The 20,396-nt window shown below is 49.8% G+C and overlaps 1 protein-coding gene across 2 annotated transcripts in view; it reads right to left on the minus strand.

Annotated features, from left to right (window-relative positions):
• Positions 1-1,990: 1,990 nt before the first annotated feature.
• RAB6B (RAB6B, member RAS oncogene family) overlaps positions 1,991-20,396 on the minus strand; it is an 83,607-nt gene continuing 65,201 nt past the window's right edge. The window contains exons 6-8 of one of the 2 annotated variants that reach the window (XM_067538701.1): positions 17,325-17,418; positions 15,016-15,082; positions 1,991-2,151 (exon numbers count right to left, since the gene is read on the minus strand). In XM_067538701.1, coding sequence (XP_067394802.1) covers positions 2,087-2,151; positions 15,016-15,082; positions 17,325-17,418 — 226 coding nt within the window. In that variant the 3' untranslated portion in view covers positions 1,991-2,086. Of the gene's footprint in view, positions 2,152-7,507; positions 7,579-15,015; positions 15,083-17,324; positions 17,419-20,396 lie in introns of those variants that run through there. The other variant, XM_067538702.1, reaches the window with a different exon arrangement.

The raw sequence follows: 20,396 nt of genomic DNA on the forward strand, positions 1-20,396 counted from the left end.
GGAGGGAAAGGAAATTCTAAATACCTGATATTCAGGTCTGGCTGCAGGCCACATTGAGACAAATGATTCTCATACTGAAACACTTCTCTAAGGCTACTGATGCAGGGAAGAGGAGGCGGGGGGGAAGAAAAAAGGTAAAGGTCCTCCAGATTGAGTGTGTGCAAGAGTGTGTGTGGAGGGGGCAGGTTTATTTTTCTGCAGGAATATTGCATGAGGAAAGCTACTTTATCAAGCAAAAATCAGTACATTCATTAAGTTCATACACAGTGGAGGTCACTACAACATTTCCTGTCACTCAAGCCAAGTACTGTACTACAAATCAGATAATACACTGTAACCCAGGTGACACTGAATTAGTTGAAATTGCTTTGAGGTAACAGGCAATCTTTCGACAACCCCCACTGTTCTATGTGTTTGTGAGTGTTTACATTGTGTGTGCCTCTGCACAACTCCCATATAGAGATGTTGTGGATGTGCAGCTATTTCCATGTGCATTTTTTTCAAGCTTAACGCACATCTATGTGTTGTTTTATTGACAAGATGACAAATCACAAGTTATATGACAATAACAAGAACCTCCTATTTTGTTTTCCACAACTGTTGTCTAAAGCAGTTTCATGTCATAACAGTGGACGAAACGAAATAATCTATACGGTGTGTGTGCGTGCATGTTTGTGTGTGTGTGTGTGTTAGCGAATGTATATTTTATAGCTATATAAAGTGTGTGTACACAGTACAAAAATTAAATCCATGATCTACTGGACCTCTGTAACCAAAACAGTCGTCCCTTTTTAGGAGACTCATCCTCCACTATCTTTTCTTTACTCATGCAGAAAGAGTAATAAAGAGCAACCGTCATGTATAGGCCAGTTAGCTGAAAAGTGCGGTGGCCCCATTGGACAAACTTTATGATTTTGCAGTGCTCTACAGGACTAGCTAAACTTTGGCCACCATTTTGGAACTTGAGCTCAATCTCCATTGAAAGTGAACCGCAGCCCATGTTGCACAGGCTCAAAGAGATGCTTTCCGACAGGAATGTGATTTTTTTTTTTTTTTTTTTTTTACAGGTACCAACTGTTTCCAGGCACTTACTTCTGCTCAAGAGCGAATGCAAAATGGTGGCCACTATTAACCAGAGTGAGCCCTGCAGGGAATGGACTCCCATAGGCCAAGCATACAGGTTTTTTCCATATATTCACTAGAGCTTGTGAATGCGTATGTGTCTTTTACTATACCCATGAGAAAAAAAGAAACCATCGGCAAATTATACTTCAAGACCTATGCCATACAACATTAACAACTAAAAATTCTTAAAAACATTGATTGCTATAGCAGTAGTTCTGCACATATCCTCTCTGGTATGGTATAATACTGTGTAATGCATGATAGTGAGACTTACATGTATTGTACACTCTGTCTCACCATCTGGGAGTTGGGTAGTCACCCCTAAAACATGAGATAAGAGGTGTATTACACCGCCCACTATCACACATTTTCTCCCTCTGATTATATCTCTCTAAAGCTATAAATGGAGATATAGCTAGAGCTATCACATCACACACTTATTTTGTATATTTGCAGCATGCTTTGTTGTTTGACCATCCAATTTTTTTACTGTACAGTTAGTGTTTTGTTTAACCAATCAGGGACTAGTTTGCTACAAGAGATGTCCCACGTCAGATGCTGAAACGAACCAGACTGTAGTATTCTGGGGAGCTTTTTTTGTAAGTTTACAAATATACAAAAACAAAAGCCCAACCTCCCTCAAAAAAAAAAAAAAAAAAAGTCACTACATTTCATCTGGCAAAAAGTTGTATACACATGATTGAAAGTTTCCTTTTTAAATTTTGACCTGTTTTTGGCAATTTTGATAACGTACAATATATTACAACCAAACCAAAAAAATAGTAAGTTTCATAACAGTGATGTGATTTGAACTTTCCCACCCACCCCGCCCCCAGAGACAGAGAGAAAAAAAAATCCTCCCCCATCTGTTAACAATTTGTTTCTTTAGGAAACTAACCCATAGGAAGCAACACAACAAGCGTGCGGTATCAAATGAAGCTGACCAATCCTGGGCTCTGTATTAGCAAGAACACCCGCCTTCAGTGGCTGGAGGATCCTGTGGTTTGTCCAACTTGATGTCAATCACTGATGGAGGGGGAAAAAAGAAGGTTAAGGAAGATGATGGCATTATTAGCGGTAAACCTGTGTCTTCTGGGTGCCGGGGCAGTTACCGCTGTTTAATATCTGTCAGGTTGTAATTAATTTTAGTGTGCATGGAAGTGAGGGACTTAACCACCGACTGGCAGCAAGCACAGTGCAAGTAGGTGCTGTGTATATCTGCCCCCTGACTGAAAGGGTTAAATCTATAGACAGCTCAATCGTTTGTAGTCCTGGATCCTAGATAGGCTCAGTCCTTGGGCAGCTTCAGTAGGCCTCACGTCAGTTACTGAGGTGAGCTGGGCACGGTGCATCTTGCATCACCACACAACCCACCCAAGTCTGAAGCCCAGATCGCTCATCGCACGTGTCCATGGTGGAGAATGTTCCATGGTGGAGACTCGCAAATCCCATTGGATAGAAGTTCTTTGCATCACTATGATGGCAGCTCTGATTGGCTGATTTCAATGGGAAATATTTCTGGAACCAGTCAGGAAATGGGGCGATGATTTTTTTCAGCTGGGGGATGCTGCTGTCCCACAACAGGCCCTGATAGTGACAGAGAAACAGAGCTGCTGCGTTGCTCAGAGGCCAGGGTCAGCTGGGGAAACGCAGCCCTGCCTCTGTCTCTTTGGGTGGGCCTAGGCTGAAGCTGGAGGTGTAACTGCCAGCTCGGACAGATATACCTGCGACAGCTTTGATCGATTTAGCATGCTAAAAATATTCTAGGTGCCACGGTGCTGGGAGCAGTGAGATGGGCTGGCTAGCCTGCATACAGGCCCACTTGGGAGCTACTGTGAGGGACTTTTCTACAGAAAGAAGCCACATAATTGCTGTGGGGGAAGCTTTGCCTCCCCCACTGAGCACTTTTCCTTCTAGGGAAGGTGCCAAATCAGCTATAAACTTATACGTGGGCCATAAAACATGGGGCAGCAAAGTCACTGCAGACTCGCTACCCCATCCTGCTTTTGCGTAGCAGGCCCTCGTTCTGTGATGACTGTCGTGGAAAACCTCCCCTGGCCCTAATTCAGCATGCTGCTGCGACTGCTGCTTTAAAACGACCCGGAGAGCGATTCCATCTGGCTGTGCGCTGAATGCAGCTGATTTAATCATTCACAGGCTTCCCAGACCAAGGAGTTGAACCGAGGGGCACAACCACAGCCACTTCTGAGCGCCAGGGCTTTCGACACGCGCACAGATAAATACATCAAAAAATAATGAATGGGGCTGCCGCGCTGCCGACAGGCGCCCCCGCTTCAGTGCAAAAATCCCACTTGCTATCATGGGCACGCAGAAATGTCTCGGCTGACAGGTGTGTTAAGGCTCAAGGCCGATCATGGCCTCCCGGACACAAGTATCACACCCTAATGGGTCAATGAGACGCCATCACGTTCTCATCTTGCCTTAAACTAACGTCTTCCCTGAGCCCTCATAACACATCCCCTGGCCTTTGCTGCTACTCCCTATGCATGGAGCCAGGGGCTGTCCCCACGCCCAATGCCCAGCATGGGGTGCTGACAATGTGTATACTCACAGCCCAGCACGCCAACAGAATTGATCTTTCCTGGTGCAAAGGCAGCCATTGGGCTAGAGGAGCTGGGGTAGCTTGTACTAAACACACACACTCCCTGCTTTCACGGGGTTGGCCACTGCACGTTTATTTATTTGGTCTGACAGGGACTGCTGCTGCTTTTTGCCTTGAAGGGCAGCAGAACGGAGGGAAGGTGTGAGAGCGGCATTTGGGGAAGCAGGAGAGAAAGGAAAGAGGGTGTGTGAGGGAGCGAGTGCTGCTCCGCGGAGGGGAGTGTAAGCACAGCAGGTAACGAGGGTGATGACGGAGAAGGGAAAGCAGGGTGAGGACGTCTGGGGATGGGAAGAAGGGACCATGGCTAGAGACAGCGTGGGAGAAAGGCGAGCGAGAGAGAAGGGGAGGCCAGAAGGAACGACAACTTCATAGATAACCCAGGCAAGTAGGCCAAATGACCAAGTGGTTCCCAAGTAACAAAGAATTTGTGATGTCTTAAAGGGCCCGACTTTCCCAGGGAGCATATCCAGCACTTTTGGAAAGTTAATTTCTTTAAGGTGGCTCAGGTTGGGGCCCCAAAAATCCCGTGTCACTTTTGAAGCTCCCAGCCTGCGCGTTTCATCTTGGCCATTGGGTTTCACCACTTTGCTAGTCAGGTGTCCTACCGGGGGGTCCCATAAGGAAAGGGGCATTGCCATGCTAGGTCATGTGACTCGCAATATTTTGATAGACACAACCTCCACTGCACAGATGGCATTTGCAGCTAGGCTAACATCAGAATGTTCAAGGTCAGAAGGGCCCCCTCATCTAGTCTGAGCTCCTGCACCTCCCAGGCCACCAGCACCACCCTGCCATGCGGGGGCACATTAAACCTACCCTCCTGAGACCAAAATATTACATGTGAGAATTGGAGGGACCCAGGTGCCCCGCTGCCCGAGGCTCCCGCAATGGCAAGGGCCCAATTAAGGGAGAGAGACCCCAATGTGACCTGCACCCACATCCTGCAAAGGAAGGTGAACCCCCCCACGGTCCCTATCAAGCTGAGTTGAGGGAAAAGTCCTTCCTGACCACAAGAACCAGTCAGCCAAGCACCTGAGGAAAAAGAAAGCTCTATGCCCCATAAGAGCCCCATCACACCCCACCCAGAGTCACAGCTTCAGAGGAAGGAAATTTTTTAAAAAAAAAACCCTCCCAGAAAACATGGGTGGGAAAAAAAATCTCTTCCTGCTCTTTGTTCCACAGGGCATCGTGTACCCCCCGGGGCTATTTGCAGTGTGCTGGGCCCGGGATTCCTTTGCTTCTCCCTCCCCTGTGGTTTTTAATAGGATAGTGGGCTCGCTGGACCATTGGTCGGACCCAGCATGGCCATTCTTATGTTCATTTGCCCAAATGTCTAGCACCTGACTCTGGTTCCTCAGAGACTTTGGTGATGGTGGCTGAGATGGGACCAGTGCAGGAGAAATGGGTTGGGTGCCAGGTCAGCGTCCCCTCCATCCGAATCGGGGTCAGGTACCTAAATACCTCTGAGGACCTGGGCATTTGGTGCCAGGTCCAGCAGAAGGCCCCTGAAGGGAGCGGCCCAGACAGCGGTCAGGCACACAGGTGGTCAATACCACTGGCCCCAAGGCTGAGCGCAGCACTTTTAACTGCCTGCCTCCCATGACATCCATCCGCCATGGGCTAACAATCCACTGCGCTTACTGGAGGTTCTGTGCAGCCAACGTGTCCATTTCACAGTTGCAGCGAGATCTCTTGAGTCACAGACCTTTGTAAAGCCAGAACAGTGAATATTAGGCTGTGGGGGGGGGGGGGAGACAGATTTTCAAAGGTATTTAGATGGGCAGATCAGTGCCTACTGGGCTGTATCACACCAGGTGGGGTGCCTAATGCTCACTGGCCGCTGCAAATCTTGGGGACATCTGGGAAACAGGTGCAAGTCCCCTGGTGGGTGTGCTAGTGTAGACAGGAGTCCTGGAGCTTGGCTTAGAGCAGGCCTATCTGGCCCAGTGGTGACAACGCTGGCTGTCAGCACTAGCGTGTGGTCAACAATGCGGCTGCAACAAGGGAACCTGGGCAGAGCATGTGAAAGCTGCTGAAAGGATCCAGGTACCCAATGCCCATTAATATAAATATCAGGTCCTTTAGCTGGCTTTGGAAAGCTCAAACGCGGGGGGGGGGAGGATGTAACCTAAACCCACTTCTGTTTGTTGACATGCAGCCTGAGAGAGGCACATGAATTGTGTCCCATGAGTGCAGCTGACAGGAGGCACATGGCGAGGGAGAATCCACACCTAGAGGGGTCATAAGGTAGCGTCAGCCCTGTGCCGAATTTGCTGGGGCTCAGCTCTGTGCTGCAGTGGAAAGTCACCCATGTCGCCCAGCTGCAAGAGGGAAGGGACCACAGCAGGCAGCATCGAGCAGGGCGCTGGGAGAGCTGAACCGAGAAGCCCCGCTACAGCATGAACACTTAATTAGCTTCACACCTCAAGAGCTCCTACCCTTTCCTGGGAGGCAGCTTTTGCGGCTGTGGTAACAGGGACCGGCCTTGCTGCCAGGCATCATTAGCCACTGCCTCATGAGGCTTGCAGACATCTCCTCCTGGGCCAGGTGCTGGCGCCTTTGGTGAAATGCTGGCAGAGGGCAGTGTCCCCGGTGTGCAGATGGGTTTCGCTGACGCAGCGCCAGCGTTAAGCTTTCCCTTGGTGGGGGAGGCTGCCAGCCTTTGTGGAATGGGCAAGTCCTTCAGCTCTGAAACTCCCCCGAGTGCCTTTCGCTGGACTATGGCTCGAATTGAGGGTTTTCAGAGCCTACAGCCTGCCTGGTCACAGCCAAAGAAGGCTGCAGCATTCACAGCAGAGCCCAGCTGACTGGCAGCATGGTCCCAGGCTGTGGGGAAAGAGGGCATTGCTCCTCTGTGCCTCCCCCTAGTGCTTTGTGTGTGGGGCAAAGCCCTGGCACCACCGAGTCAGCAACTTCTGTGGGCTTCTCTTGGGCTCCGCTGCTGGGCTATGCACCTCAAGGCCAGTGGTTGGAGAAGGAAGAAACCAGGCTCCAGCTCTGTTAATTTAGGACGACTGCACCCTGGATATGTCTTCCCCCAGGCGCTTTTACCCCATGCATGGATTTTTCCATTGCCCCCCCCATTGCTAGCACCTGAGCCTGCAAAAAGGGTCCAGCTTCGGCTCGTCTCAGGGTTACTGTCAAAGCTGAGGGGGGGAAAAGTTGCCAATGGGCTCTGTTTCCATCCCCTTTGTAGGCCGCTGGGACACTGATTTGGCTTGTTCCCATCCACACCCACCCACTTGGGCCGGCAGACCCAAGGAAGGTGGTGGGAGAAGGAGGGCAGACATGCAGAACCAGCCATCTGCACGCACAGGCTCTGAGCTGCCCTGAGAAAACCGGAGTTCAGCGCCCCTCATTGCAGAGGCTTTTCTCTTGGGGCATGTCCTCAAGTCCGCCTCCATTTCCTTCCTCAACTCTGAACTCTCCTACCATCCTGCTCTCTATTACCACCAGCTGTGTGCCTCATCTGACATCCTCACCCAGCCCAGCCTGCAATCCCCACCAGCGCCTCGGAAATGGGCCCCAATGCTATCATTTGGAATGCCAACCTAAACTGTGTCCCCCCTCCCCCCCCCCCAAGGGTAATCATCCCCATTCATGAATGGTGTGTATCCTGCATACAAGAGGGGCTGCACGGGCTAGCTTCTCCAGCACTCGAGGTTTTCCCATGAAGATGGAATGCCTTTGTGGAAGATGCTTTAGCCAAGCACAGCTCATGGAGTACAATATCGGGGTACAACGCTCTGGCTTGTGATCTGCAGGAGGGCCAATGAAGAGGGCGAACGGTCCTTTAAATTCTGTGAATCTAGGACTTCAAGAAGGCAGCTCTGTACGGTTTGCTAAGTGCAAACTCATACATATTTATATTCGATTTTTTAAGTAAACACATCGGCATCACAAACCCCTCCCTGCCTGGTGTAAGCAGTCCCCTTCAACTGGGAGCCATTGAAATCAGTGGCCCTTTTGGAGAGGGGAACCCCTAAAATCTGGGGCTCAGAATTCACAATTAAATTTAATTTAAATCCTCCCTCCTCTGCTCATGGATTTAGCAGAGAACTATACTGGCTTCTTTACTGAACACCCCCTGCTACCAGTGAATAGCTTCAGAGTGTTGTGCAAATATTAACTAGGCCTGGCCCATGGTTGTCACTTTGGTGCCACATGTCAGGGGAAGCCTTACTGATACCATATGGGGACAACAGGAACTTGACACAAGCTGTCAGCATTTGGAAAACACTCCCTCCCTGTGCAGCTCACTAAGGAACTATTTGCTGCTCGCCCTGGCCCTGCGGGAGTCATTATTTCTGTGTTTAATTTAAAAACAGTGAACATCTCTGTAATAAATAAATCTTAATAAGAGCAGAGTCATTAGCCACCCAGCTGGAGGAACTGCTATGTTGCCACTTTTCTTTTTATTCATTCAGTAATTGGAGAAAGGGGATTATGGGTTTGGTCTAATGAGACCACGGGTGTCTGCCAGAAACTAGCAGTGCTAAAAAGGAAAGTTTTCTGAGTACCTCCATGCTGGGTACATAGCAGTTTGCCCTGAAAGCTTCCTGATCCCCCAAATCTGCCTTTGGATGTTCCTCCAACAGCTTGCTGAGAAGTAATTCAGAAGCCTAAATGACTAAAGGAGAACTTACTGGAGGGAAGCAGAAGGCTACTTTAGTTCCAGGAAACATGAGAAAATCCACCAAATGGTTCACTTTAACATCTTGGTTATTAGAGCTTCATGCCTGAGCACTGACAACGAGCGAATTTCAAAAGCGTTGGTTCAAATAAGCATCTGAAAGTTCAGGGGCTTTCCCAATCTCATCTGAACCTTCTAGCCTGTAAATCATAGAAGACTGGCTGTATTGCAAGATTTCTGATACAAGTTTAGGCCTGTTCCTGCAATGAGCTCTAGCCAGACTAACTTAACTAAGGCCCAGTACTGGTAAGGAGATCATAAAATCATAGAAATGTAGGGCTGGAAAGGACCTCAAGAGATCTTCAAGTTCAGCCCTCTTGGCCGAGACAGGACCAGAATACCTAAATGATCCCGGACAGGCATTCATTGAGCCTGTTCTTAAATCCTCCAGTTCCAGTGCTCAACTCTCCTGATAGTTAGCAAGCTTTCCTAATATCCACCCTCAATCCCTCTCACAGCAAAGTAAGGGGCTTCCTTCTTGCCCTATCACAACAGGATCAGGGCCCGCTTGTGAGTCAAAAGTACCATGAAAAACAACGGTCTCCTTCATGGTATTATGGTACTTCGGTCACATTACAGGAAGGCACTGTGATTAAAGTGTAGCTACACTGGAGTCACAGTCTAATTCTAGTGTGATTTTTTTTGCTTTTCGGTTCAGATCCAGGTATATTAACATCATCATATTCATGGTGCAATTACACCCAGTCAGCTTTCCAGTTATAGGCATCAATGCTAACTCCAGATGGCAGAAAGCAAAGCCACAGTTACAGCACCCTTTGTAGCAAGCCTGCTGGATACTTGTGGCTGGAAGGAGAAAGGGCCAAGGCAAAACCTACAAAAACTTGGAATTTAGGGACAGCCCAGGCTGAGAGTCGAGGTGACTCGCTGGGCGGTTTCTCTGATCCAAAATGAGTGGGCCAGCCCGCCTGAGAACAATTCCTGGCCTGCCCCCATGGCAAAGCTGGAAAGATGTGTTGTATTAGGTCACTCTGCTGCCTCTTCTGCTAACCCTAGAGGATGACGGCCGGGAATCACTAGGCCCTGGACAATACCTTTCCTTGAGGCAGCAGCTGCAGCCTGATGGGACACAAGGTAGAAAACAAAGAGTCCAGCACAAAAGATATTGATCCTACTGCTGAGTTTTTTACAGAGCCACAAAGCAGGCTCATAGAGCAGCCAATAGAGCTGTGATGGGACAGAAAAAAAACCCCATCTGCTGCCGGCAGACTTCATCCACAGGCAACTTTATCCTTTATAGCAAATTCTGATGTCACCCGTAGGCCTCAGAGCATTCTGTGCCGCCCGTCTCAGGTGCCTTTGTCACTAGTCATTTTATAAAGCACACGTTCTAGGGCAGTGGTCCCCAAACTGTGGGGTGCACCCCCTTAGGGGGGCGTGGAAGAATGTGCAGGTGGGCAGGGAGGAAACACCACTCTGGCCCTGGCCGTGGTCCCCGCCCACACTCTTCACCCTGCTCCCACCCCCCGGCCCCCTCGCCTCAGTCCACTCCTGGCCCCTGGCTGCGGCCCTGGCACGCAGCTTCAGCTCCTGGGGAAGCACAAAGCAAAAATATTTGGGGACCATTGTTCTAGGGAGAGATCTGTCTGAGAGATCTGCTCACCCAGCATGCCAGATGCATGCTAGATGGTGCAGCTAGATGCACATGGCACCTCCCTGCTGCAGCCTGTCCTGTACACAGGGATATATCTGCATGGTGGGGTTCTGCTGCATGGGAGGTGCTTTAAATCTCCCAGGATCTCCACAAGAGCCACGCCAGCAGCTGCTTCCTAGGGGAATAGGCTGAATCGGTGCATACTCCAGCTGTCCTGGCCGTCCACCCCCGCTGGCAGGTGCAACCCCAAACGTCCTGGCCCTGTAGCATTAGAAAGCCTGCTGCAATCTTCCTGCCTGGCAACCAGCACCTGCCCCAGCTTCAGGTCTCACATCTCAGCTTTTCCTGTCATTCTGCCGTTGGGCATCATTAGACCAAACCCTAAAGGATTTTCTCTCTCTTCTGCCTCGCACTGCAGAGTGTCTTGTGATATTTTGTATGAAGGACACTGCCTAAAAAAACTGTAAGGTATTATGTAAACCAACAAGCTACGACACAGTGTGGCCATACAGCCTTCAACCTCTATAGATGCAGTGATGTTACACAGGGTTCCTGTACTCTGAAGTATCTTAAACCTATTAGCGACTGGCTTAGTTTGAAAACTAAAACATCAGTTATGGAAGAGAAATCCAGAGTCTGTTGGTTCTCAAGCTTTTAAACCGTGGTGCTGGCAGAGGCATGGATGAATCAGAATGAGCATGGCTTTTGTGTTTGACTTAATACCCTAGAAAACTGGGCAAGGTGATGGTGCTGTTACTTTGGTCTGACTTGTAATGCCAGAGCTGCCGCCTCTGCTAGCCAATGCAGAATAAAAAGGTGAGGAAACTTTCCACAAAAAAGCAAGATCTAAAGAATACTATACGTGAGCCATTAATTGGCTTGGAAGGATGAGATTTTTCTTGGCAAATGTGAATCTCACTGTACACCCCCAAATGGATGAAAAAAATATTTCCATTGATAATAATCAAAATGTACAGATAGGCAACATGAGAAAAACGTTGTCTGAGAACTTATTAAAGTTTGATTTAAGGACATTTACTTTATATAGTTTGCCATGGGATGTTGGCAGTTGGGTTTTAGTGGTTATAAAGCTTCAATTTTTTGAATTTCAGCATCAATTGTCATTAAATAATTATTGTCTGGCTCCTCCAAAAATTTCCCACAATTGCGAACATTTAAATAGATAAACATTGAAAAAAATGCTCAATGCACATAATTTTGTGCAACTGTAAACATATTAAAATAATATATTTAAATATGTATACAAAAATCAGGACAAATGCACAAAAATAAACAAAATCTGCCAAAATTATTTTAAAAAATCAAAATTGAATTCTGCCACGCCACGCCACGAAGCACTGAGCCAGCACATCAGCTCCACACTCTAAGTAGTTCACGGTGAAAATGAAGGAAAAGAACCAGTGCATTAATGACTCTTTCTCGTTGAGAATGTCAGGCGGTGACTGCATAGTCACAGGAGACATGCACATACGTACGTGATGGCTTCTCTTTGCTTGAGTGAGTTTGTTTGGCGGACTATTAGCTGTGCCACACTATTACCCTCTAACTGTCCTCTGTGTTGGGAAACCACGGTTCTCCCAGCATTCCAGATGCACCAGACCATAAAAGTGCCATTTCCCAGACCGCTGTTTCACACTGACATTCCTCGGAACGTCCCGCTTTCCAAACGGCCTCTCTACATTCATATGGGGTATTAAAGGGTAACAAGCAGCCCGTAGCTTGGGTGCAGAAATGATGCCACTGAGATAATGCTATTCTGTTTGGAACAATGTTCGAGTCCGAAATGAGAAGTGCCCAAACGCACGGCAGAGCCGGAGGTGCCCCTGAATGTAGGGCTAAGCTTACGGGGACATCATGTTATCAGAGCAGAACTGGGAATAATGTGGCCTGGCCATTGGAACCTCAGGCTGTGCTGACTGGAGCAGCTCTTTGAGTAGGTGCGGTGTGTAGACAAAGCCTAGCACGTTACGGGCACTAATGGAATACGGCTACATCAATAATAACAGCCATACTTGAGCTATTTTTACTGCATCTGCCTGGCACCAAGAGCAACATTTGGTGCATCTGCACTTTCTGGTGGTTTGGAGGAAGAAACTGGGGAACCAATTTTAAGCTGTGAGTGCGGTTCCCGTGTACCCACTAGCACCAAGGCTGAATTTGCCCATGTAGCGCAGTGACTGTGTAAGCCAATGCTGGTCTCAGCATCATTCACCCTCGTTACTAACACCCACGCAAAGAGACAGCTGCAAAGTAACTTAATGCTCAAAGCCAAGCCAGCTGTTCCCTCCCACCATGTTACCCCTCAACCTCCACGGTGCCATTTCAGTTCCTTCCCTCCCCGTCCCCCCTTGCAGCAAATACAGTTAAAAAAACCCAGCCCACTGGGAAACACCGGGCTTTGTAAGTGGAGTTCAGAGTGGCTCTGTAGCAAAGGGCTGAAAAGCCCTGGCTTACTAGCCAATATCTGAAGGTCCGGCGGGCTTGCACCAGCTGGTTTGTGTCTCTGAATCAGACTGTCAATCCTGCGTCTATGATGAAATCAATAGGGTCTGAGAAGCCAGATCAACACCACCAAGAAAGGGCAGGAGTCAACAGACCTGCTTCAGGGGATCTCGATTCATCCCAGCCCATCTGTGCTCACTTTGCACCTTCCTTTCTTTGCTCTCTCTCTAGCACCCAGGTCTGCCTGCCCCCCGTGAGCATCCCCTGCTGGAGGAGGCAACCTGGGGGAAGGGCAGTATGTCCCCAGTCCCAGCCCATCTCCTTGCTGCAGGAATCAATGTCGTGGCTGCAGGATGGGCCCAGCTACAGCTGGACTCCATGGCGGGGAGGGAAGGCAGCCTTTTGGGGCAGAAACAAGCTAATTCCTGCCCCTGCCAGTCAGTGACTGCATGCGGTGGTGGGGGGAGCTGTAACAAATCTAGGTCGCCACGAGTGCCTGCCAGCCCCTACGGCTCTCTTCAGCCGTCTCTGCAGGTAATGACTGAGGGGCTTTGGCTCTTTTACCCAAGGGAAATTTTCATCTACTAGGCCCTCCACACCCGCAGCCAAAGATGAGTCCCACCCTGACCTGAAACCCCACTCCACACCTTCGCCCCTAAGCCCCAGCCCAGGTCTTATCCGAGACCACAACACTCCCCAATGCCCCTTGGTGGTGGCTGAGCAATTGACTACAACAGTGGGGGGACGCTTCCACCCACTGCAACAGCGCTGTGCTATTGCTGGCCCCTTGGGGAAGGCCTGGGTCCTCAGCCAGATGGTAGGAGCTGGGGATGGAGCAAGAGTCCTAATTTCTGCCATGTCTTGGGGCCGAGTGGCTCCCATAGAGCTAAGAATGTGGGAGGTTTTGGGGGGGGGGGGGCGGGTGCCAGAGGTGAGACGCAGGCTATGGGATGGCACAAAATGTCCCCATGCACTGCTCCCACCAGATGGGTCTTTTACTGTGGCTTAGTACGCAGCCTGCCATGCTTACCCGCTGGAGGACAGGCAGGTCTGAAGGTGGGTCACACTCCGGGTCTTCTAAAACAGCTTTTCCATCCCCAGCCTTAGCCACATTGCACCACGACTATTATCCTGGTTATCACCTTTGGGGGCCAGTCGGGCAGAGGAGCCGAGGCCTCAATGGGCATAAAGCCTGACATAGTTAACCAAGGACCTAGTTGTGTGTGCTGGGACCCAACTCCTGTGACTTAGCACCACGGGCGGCAGTGGGGTGCTCGCCTGTCTAAGGGCCAGGCTACATGTGGGTGGCAGAGCTGGGCACTCGTTAAATGTCTTGCTTCAAGGTTTATGTCAATCTCGAACTGGCAGAGCCCAGGACGAGACCTAACACGGGGGTAGGTTATCACACATCTGCTTCTGCAGGGTTCTTAGACCTTCTGAGGCATCTAGTGCTGGCCATTGGCAGAGACGGGATGCTGGGCTAGATGGACCAGGGGTCTAATCCACACTGGATATTCCTTTCTTCCTATCTATAAAGGGCTTTGAGCAGGTCCGAGCTCTATAAATGCTATGCTACCATTGTCACCCTCATTGTTACGTGTACCTCTAGACATGGTCCATCCAGGACAGACTCACAGATTGTCTCACTGACCCTCATGATCATCTCTTCTGCCATCCTGCATCATGCGGGCCAGAGAACCTCGCCTCGTGACTTCTGCATCCAGGCTGTAACTGCTGGCGGAGCTAGAGCATATCCTTTAGAAAGACATCCTATCCCGAGCTGGAGAGATGGAGCACAATGAAGGGCAGGCAGGTGTCGGAGGAAGCAGGCAGAACCGACCGCGTGTGTGCGTATGAGAGACGGGCAGAATTGACCGCATGTTCTGAGCATAAATTATACCAGTACCGAATTCACCTTGAAAAAAAGAAATCTGCCTTGGTGCTAGTCATAGTCCAACTCATTGGCTGGGGGCACTTTTATCTACAGCCTCTCTCTGTCTGAGTTGCTTCGCTCTGAGATGCCGCACGACATTCCCAATGGATTTTATGTACAACACAAAGGCCACTGGAGCAGAGGCAGACACGTACAGCAGCCAGCTTAGCAAGAGGGCTACAGTGGCACATACAAGGACAAACCATCTGGGCAGAAACCACTAACAGCAATTAAAACGTTAACACACAAACCATATCAGCCACATGTCAGTGACCAAAGTCAGCCAGGGCCGGCTTTTCTAAAGTATTGAGTTGTCTAAAGGTACAGACAGGCATCAAGTGGGGATTTTCAAAAGCACCCAAGCAGGTCTGGTGCCTAACTCCCATTGATTGCACAGTTTGTGGGCTGAGTGGCTCCCAGAGCCTCAGTTTCCCCTCTCTCAGCATATGTGCAGTGTGCCCAGTGTTTCCAGCCATTCCCCTGGGGGGACAATGATACTGACCTTAGAAATCTATAGATGAACAGTGCTATAGAAGAGCTATGTAGGAGCAATAAAAAAAGGATACTTCCTTCTTTGCTCTTCTCTTGAACGCTCTCCATGCCCGGCAGGGCGGATGCAACACGTCGGAACAGCTGAAGTGGGTTGGGGTGGGGGGGGTGGGGAGGAGAGGGTAGAAGAGGAGAAAGAAAAGCACCTGTCATTGAGGTTCAGGTTTTGTACCCATAGCCATGATTCTTCACTCTGTATTTGACAACTGAGAACAGCAAAACTCATCACTTGCAATATTGGTGAAGCAAGGTTGGGGGCCTGAGAGGTGTGTCACTTCCACACTGGTGTGGTGCAAGGTCGTGTTCATGGTAGAAAACTCACACTCATGTAACTAAATGGATTTAAAAATCACTTGATACTGATTTAGCTTAATTTGGTAAATAAATGGATTAAACTAACCCTGTGTAAACATGCTTTAAACTGGTTTAAATGCAGCTACGTAATGGGTCTGAATCAGTTTAGTAATGCTGAGGCACAAAACCGAGGCCCTGTCTATAGACCAGCCTTGAGCATACAAATGTCTATCATCTGGAAGGCAATTCCATTCTGTTTTGTCTGTGAAGTGTTAAGATGTTTTCTTTGGCAAGAGAAAAGGAATTTGCTTGAAAATGATGCAAGGAACGTGTCTGATTAACAACAAAGAGAAGCAATGTACTTATATGAATAGATCACTTGTCTGAAGCTCTAAGGGAGTCAATTTAAATTTGGTATATGTAGCCACTAAATAAATCTATGCTGAGCCATCCTTCATTTCCTTTCCATTAGATTCAAAGACCGCTTCCCCCCCCCCCCCCCCCTTTGATTTTGTCATCCATTTCCCGGCTGGATGTTGAGATGGGTGTACCAGCAGATGAAATAGACAGACATCTAGGACCAGATTCCCAGCTGGTATAAATTGGCATTGCTCCATTGAAGCCAGGGTGATTTCCACCAGCGGGGGAGCTGGTCTTTCAAGGTTATTATTTGAACCTTCAGTTTATTGTGCTAAATAAGTTTGCGAAAACTGTCCCCATGTATCTATTGTGTTCATGTTCCATTCTGCGATATTGCATAGTAGTGCACTGTGTTAATAAAGCACCCTCACAGCTATCAGTCATAAGCTTCTTCCATGCAAGCTATTCGCAAACCCTTTCTGTAGGGTTGTGCAGTGTATGATCCGTGTATTGCATTACTCTGCAAGGTAAATAACTTCAGCCAGGGAACAGCCATTCCCATACACCTATGTATACATGTAAGCATGCAATTTGACATGCTGGACACATTATATGAACCTTTGGCTCATGATGTGAAAAATCATATTTTCTACTTCTCTCAAATGATTTCTAACCAGTGCCATTTACTTTCGATGATTAATGACAGGAGCACTGCTCACGTATCCCACGTCTGAGGTAATTGTGTATCACATCTCTCATTCAGGAGAAGGAATTAGGTGATTTCTATCTTAGGACATGATTTGTTATGTCAAGGCCAAGACAGCTCTCTGTTAGAATTGACAGATTATTATCATCGGATTTGAGTGAAACTACGTCTGCTTTGCTGCTGCAGCCGTAGATCAAAAGGCTGCCAAAGACAATGGCTAATGCTTAGATTTATCTCTAAACTAACGCAGTGCTCAGGTCTTGCTGTCCATTGCTCTTCTCAAATCCTTCATTCAAGGATCCAAACGGCTATACACCGACTTGGACTTCTTTCCCTGAGATGCAAAAGGGAATATATGTTCCTGTTTATTCCATTGCTCTAGTGAGAGATCTCGCTTCCAGAGACACTGCAGCAGCTAACATGAACGGCCCTTCCTATTGTAATGTCCTCAGTTTAATTAAATCTAACGATCTGTTTCTGAGTCAGTTTTCCTTCATCTGCAGCTGCCCAGCTGGCAGGGAAGCTGCCCGCACAATCCCTCCTATTTGAGTCATGCCTGCCTAGTGCTATTCGTAGTTCAGTTTGGAGTTGGGCAGAACACAACAGACAAAGAGGCGGATATATAGCCATGCTCAGCCTGATATTGCAATGGGAAGGCATCCTCCAGGGGGCCTCACGTGTGCCATACCAGTTTTTACATGTGCAAAAAGCACACAGTGCCGTGCAAATCTATCCCTACAGAGGGCACCTTGGGGAATCCAGGAGCACTCTACCTAGAAACGAATGAGTGATGGAGGTGAAGGTGGAGAAGCTTACAGAGCCAGTAGAGCTATAATGATGCATCCCGTTACGATGTTCAATGGTCACTCTTATTCCAGCCTTTTGCGACTGTGGCTATATAGATCAGTTGCTGCAATGAACCCGGTCGATCAGCTACGATTCTGGCTGGAGCAGGTCTTCCCTTACCTGTTTTACATTGTAGCCCGTCTTTGCACTGGTCTCGATAAACATGACGCTCAGTTCTTTGGCTCTCTGTTCTCCCTCTTCAATTGTTATCTGCCTGAGGACACACAAAAGAGAAGGGAAAACTGTTACTGTTCCAACATTGCCAGGAAGGGCTAGGGAAAACCTGGCTTAGAAGTCCAGAGCTGAAGTCCAGAAGTGAAGTTGTCCATGGGCCTGAGTGCAGGCCTGTTTCCTCGCATCTTAGGGCACAGATGGTCGCGGTCCCAAGACTATGAAGCAACGAGACCCAACAAACAAGTGCCACCACACGTGTCTGTGACATGGGCTGCCTGGCAGACAAGGGGCACACAACGGAGAGTTTCAGTACCTAAATCCTTTGGGCCCTCAGCAAACAGAACAAGGGGGCACTGAGAAGCCCAGCAGAGCCCGGGGGTGTCTGAACCCCAGTGAGGGGGAGGTAAGCCTGATCTGATCATACTCTGAACTTCTGCTCAAGCTGCGGGGGGTGGCGCCTCATTCTGGTATCAATTGGGCGGGTCATATTTTGTGGGTGGAGTTTGGAAAAAAATCACACCATGCCCCCACCCCAACTCAACCTCCGCGGTGTGGGTGAGGACAGCACAAGATAGGAAGACCATCCAAGCCCCTTTCCCTTCCAGAGTCTAGGTCTCCATTCTGTGCCCATGGGAGTGGCACAGTCCTGTGAGCCCGGTCTCTGGGCTGCCGCAGGAACCTTCTTGACCTCCCTTGGCATGTCAATCATTAAGGATGTAGCAGGCCATGGGGCAGCACTGGAGGTTAATGCATTATTATTTATTTCTCCAGCTGCCTGCAGCCACCAGATCTCAGCTCTCCCCTATACGTTTAAGTGCAGTGTAGACACACCCTAAATTGCTCTGTCTCCCGAGGGGCAGCCAGCCTGCCGCTGCCTGTCAAATACATTCTTCCGACTGACTGACATCCGCTCTCCTCGGCTGCCTTCTGGAGGCATGAAGGAACAACGGGTGCCTCAGACCTCGTTAGAGAACAATGGAAACTCCCACAAAGCTTAGCTTAATGCAGCCCTTCTTCCCGCCCCTCCCTGCAGAAAGGCCCCCGGCGCCCCCACTCCTAGGCTGCAAGAACGTATACATCGATTCGGACTCCTGGCTACAGCAAGCAGGCTTTGCGTTCCCTGCTGGCTCCTAAAATCTGCTCCCCGGTGAGCAGGAAACATCAGCTGCCATGTGAGCTGGGGTTTTCCACACCCTCAGCACCCACAGCGGGGCCCAGATATTCACAAGCTGCCATTGATGCACCGATTTACAAGTCCTGTAGTTGTGTCACTCTGCCAGTCGTCCCACACAGCCTCCCCCCCGCAACCCTCTCTTTAAAAAAATAAGTGTGGGTTTCGAGTTGCTTGTTCCCCGCTCTGAGCGGCTCCCTCTCTGAGGGCTCACCTCAGCTGGGGTCGGGCGGCCCTGGAGTGAGGTCCTGCTTAGAAGAAACGTGCAGCGCAAGGGGAGGGAGAGAGGAAAACAGGAGCATTAAGGCAGAGTGGAGACGCTAACATGAACAATTCTGCAGGGTCCACATTCATCCTGGAAACTAGAGAAAAATAGGGGGGACCCACTCTTTTGGAGGTTGGGGCCAGGATTTGGAATCTCACAGCCCTGAGAGACAGGGGAGGCGGAACACACAATGGAAAATGTAGGGTCCCAGTCTGCATTCATTTCCACCGGCTCTCCATTGCCATCGCTCTGCTGCAGTTACTGCAGTGACACAGTGCGAGAGAGACCAGGCTCCTGGCATTGCAGGGATGCACAGAAGTGCCCTGGTTCCACACGGGAGCACGTCCCTCAGCCGAGCTGCAATGGGGGCGAGGATGGGCGTCACCCACTTACCGCCTACTTCAGTCGCTCGGGGAAAGAAAAAGCACCGGCAGGGATGGCCATTTCTCCGCGGCAACGGGCACTGGCAGGCTGTCACCGAGGCGACGACAGAGGGAGCACCGATGCGGGGGCAGGGATGGCGGCGGGGTGAGGGGCGATGATGGAGATGGGTCTTTACCCTGTGCAGGCCAAAGCTTTAGGTGGCCCAGGGCTAGAATCAAGTCTTAGGGGCACCCAGTTCGGCTCCTTCGTGGTTAAAGTATCCGCTAGTGGGGCACTGGGCTTGACAGAGGGGTGAGACAGGAGGCAGGGCTAGCGAGGGATATGGAGAGCCCCAGACGGGATTCCCAGAGCTCTGCCAGGGCTTTTGATCCCATCTACGCTATGTGGGACTCCAATAGGGCACCCCGTTGCAGCACGGCTTGCCCCTGCAGTGCCTTTTGCCCACAGGTTGCTTGAAGTATCATCACTTTATCTGATCCGGCTGCAGGGTTCCTGATGTTTTGGAGGGCCACAAAGGGAGTGGGGGCCCTCCCCCACCTCCCAGCAGTGGGTGTGTGTTTCTTCAGTGGAAACCGGGAACTCCACCTCCTTCTGCCTGCCCAGATCTCTAATGTACTCTGGACTCCCCCGTCCCTGCCCCACCATCTCCAGCCACGGGCTCCCTCCCCGTCCCTTAACTTTATCTGTGCACCCTTTATTCCCCTTCAGAATCTGGAAAACGACATCTCTCCACCCCCAGAGCGATCTCCCCTCCACCCCCCGTCAGCCTCCTTCCAACTCCATCTTCGCAACACTCAGTCTGCTACCCACCCGTTCGCTCTCGCTGGCCTCTAGACCGAGAACGTTCTTCTTTAAACCAGTGTGTGTCACTCATGCGGAAGAGATGCTACCCTTGCGCTCCCTGCTTCATCATGGGAAGGGGCTGTCTGGGGATTCCAGCCCCAGAGTGCCCCTCTAGTGCACTCCTGCAGGAGGCTGGGGCTCCGGCTCTCTAGACCCCCCATGAAGTATTTCAGAGGGGATCTAGAAATGCAAAGCCCTTATTTCCATTCCACTGAATTCAAAATGTTCCTTTCATCGTGATGCTGCAGGGAGCTCCTACTATCCCCACCTGCCTGGAAGTACTGCGTTTCTTGCCAACAGTTTATCTTTTTGTTCCATTTTGTCCCCCTCCCTCGCCATTTACACTGCTGCATTT

The sequence above is a fragment of the Emydura macquarii genome, unplaced genomic scaffold, assembly GCF_026122565.2.
Source record: "Emydura macquarii macquarii isolate MOO-44397 ecotype Brisbane River unplaced genomic scaffold, CSIRO-AGI_Emac_v2 contig_499, whole genome shotgun sequence".
Classification (NCBI taxonomy): Eukaryota; Metazoa; Chordata; order Testudines; family Chelidae; genus Emydura; species Emydura macquarii.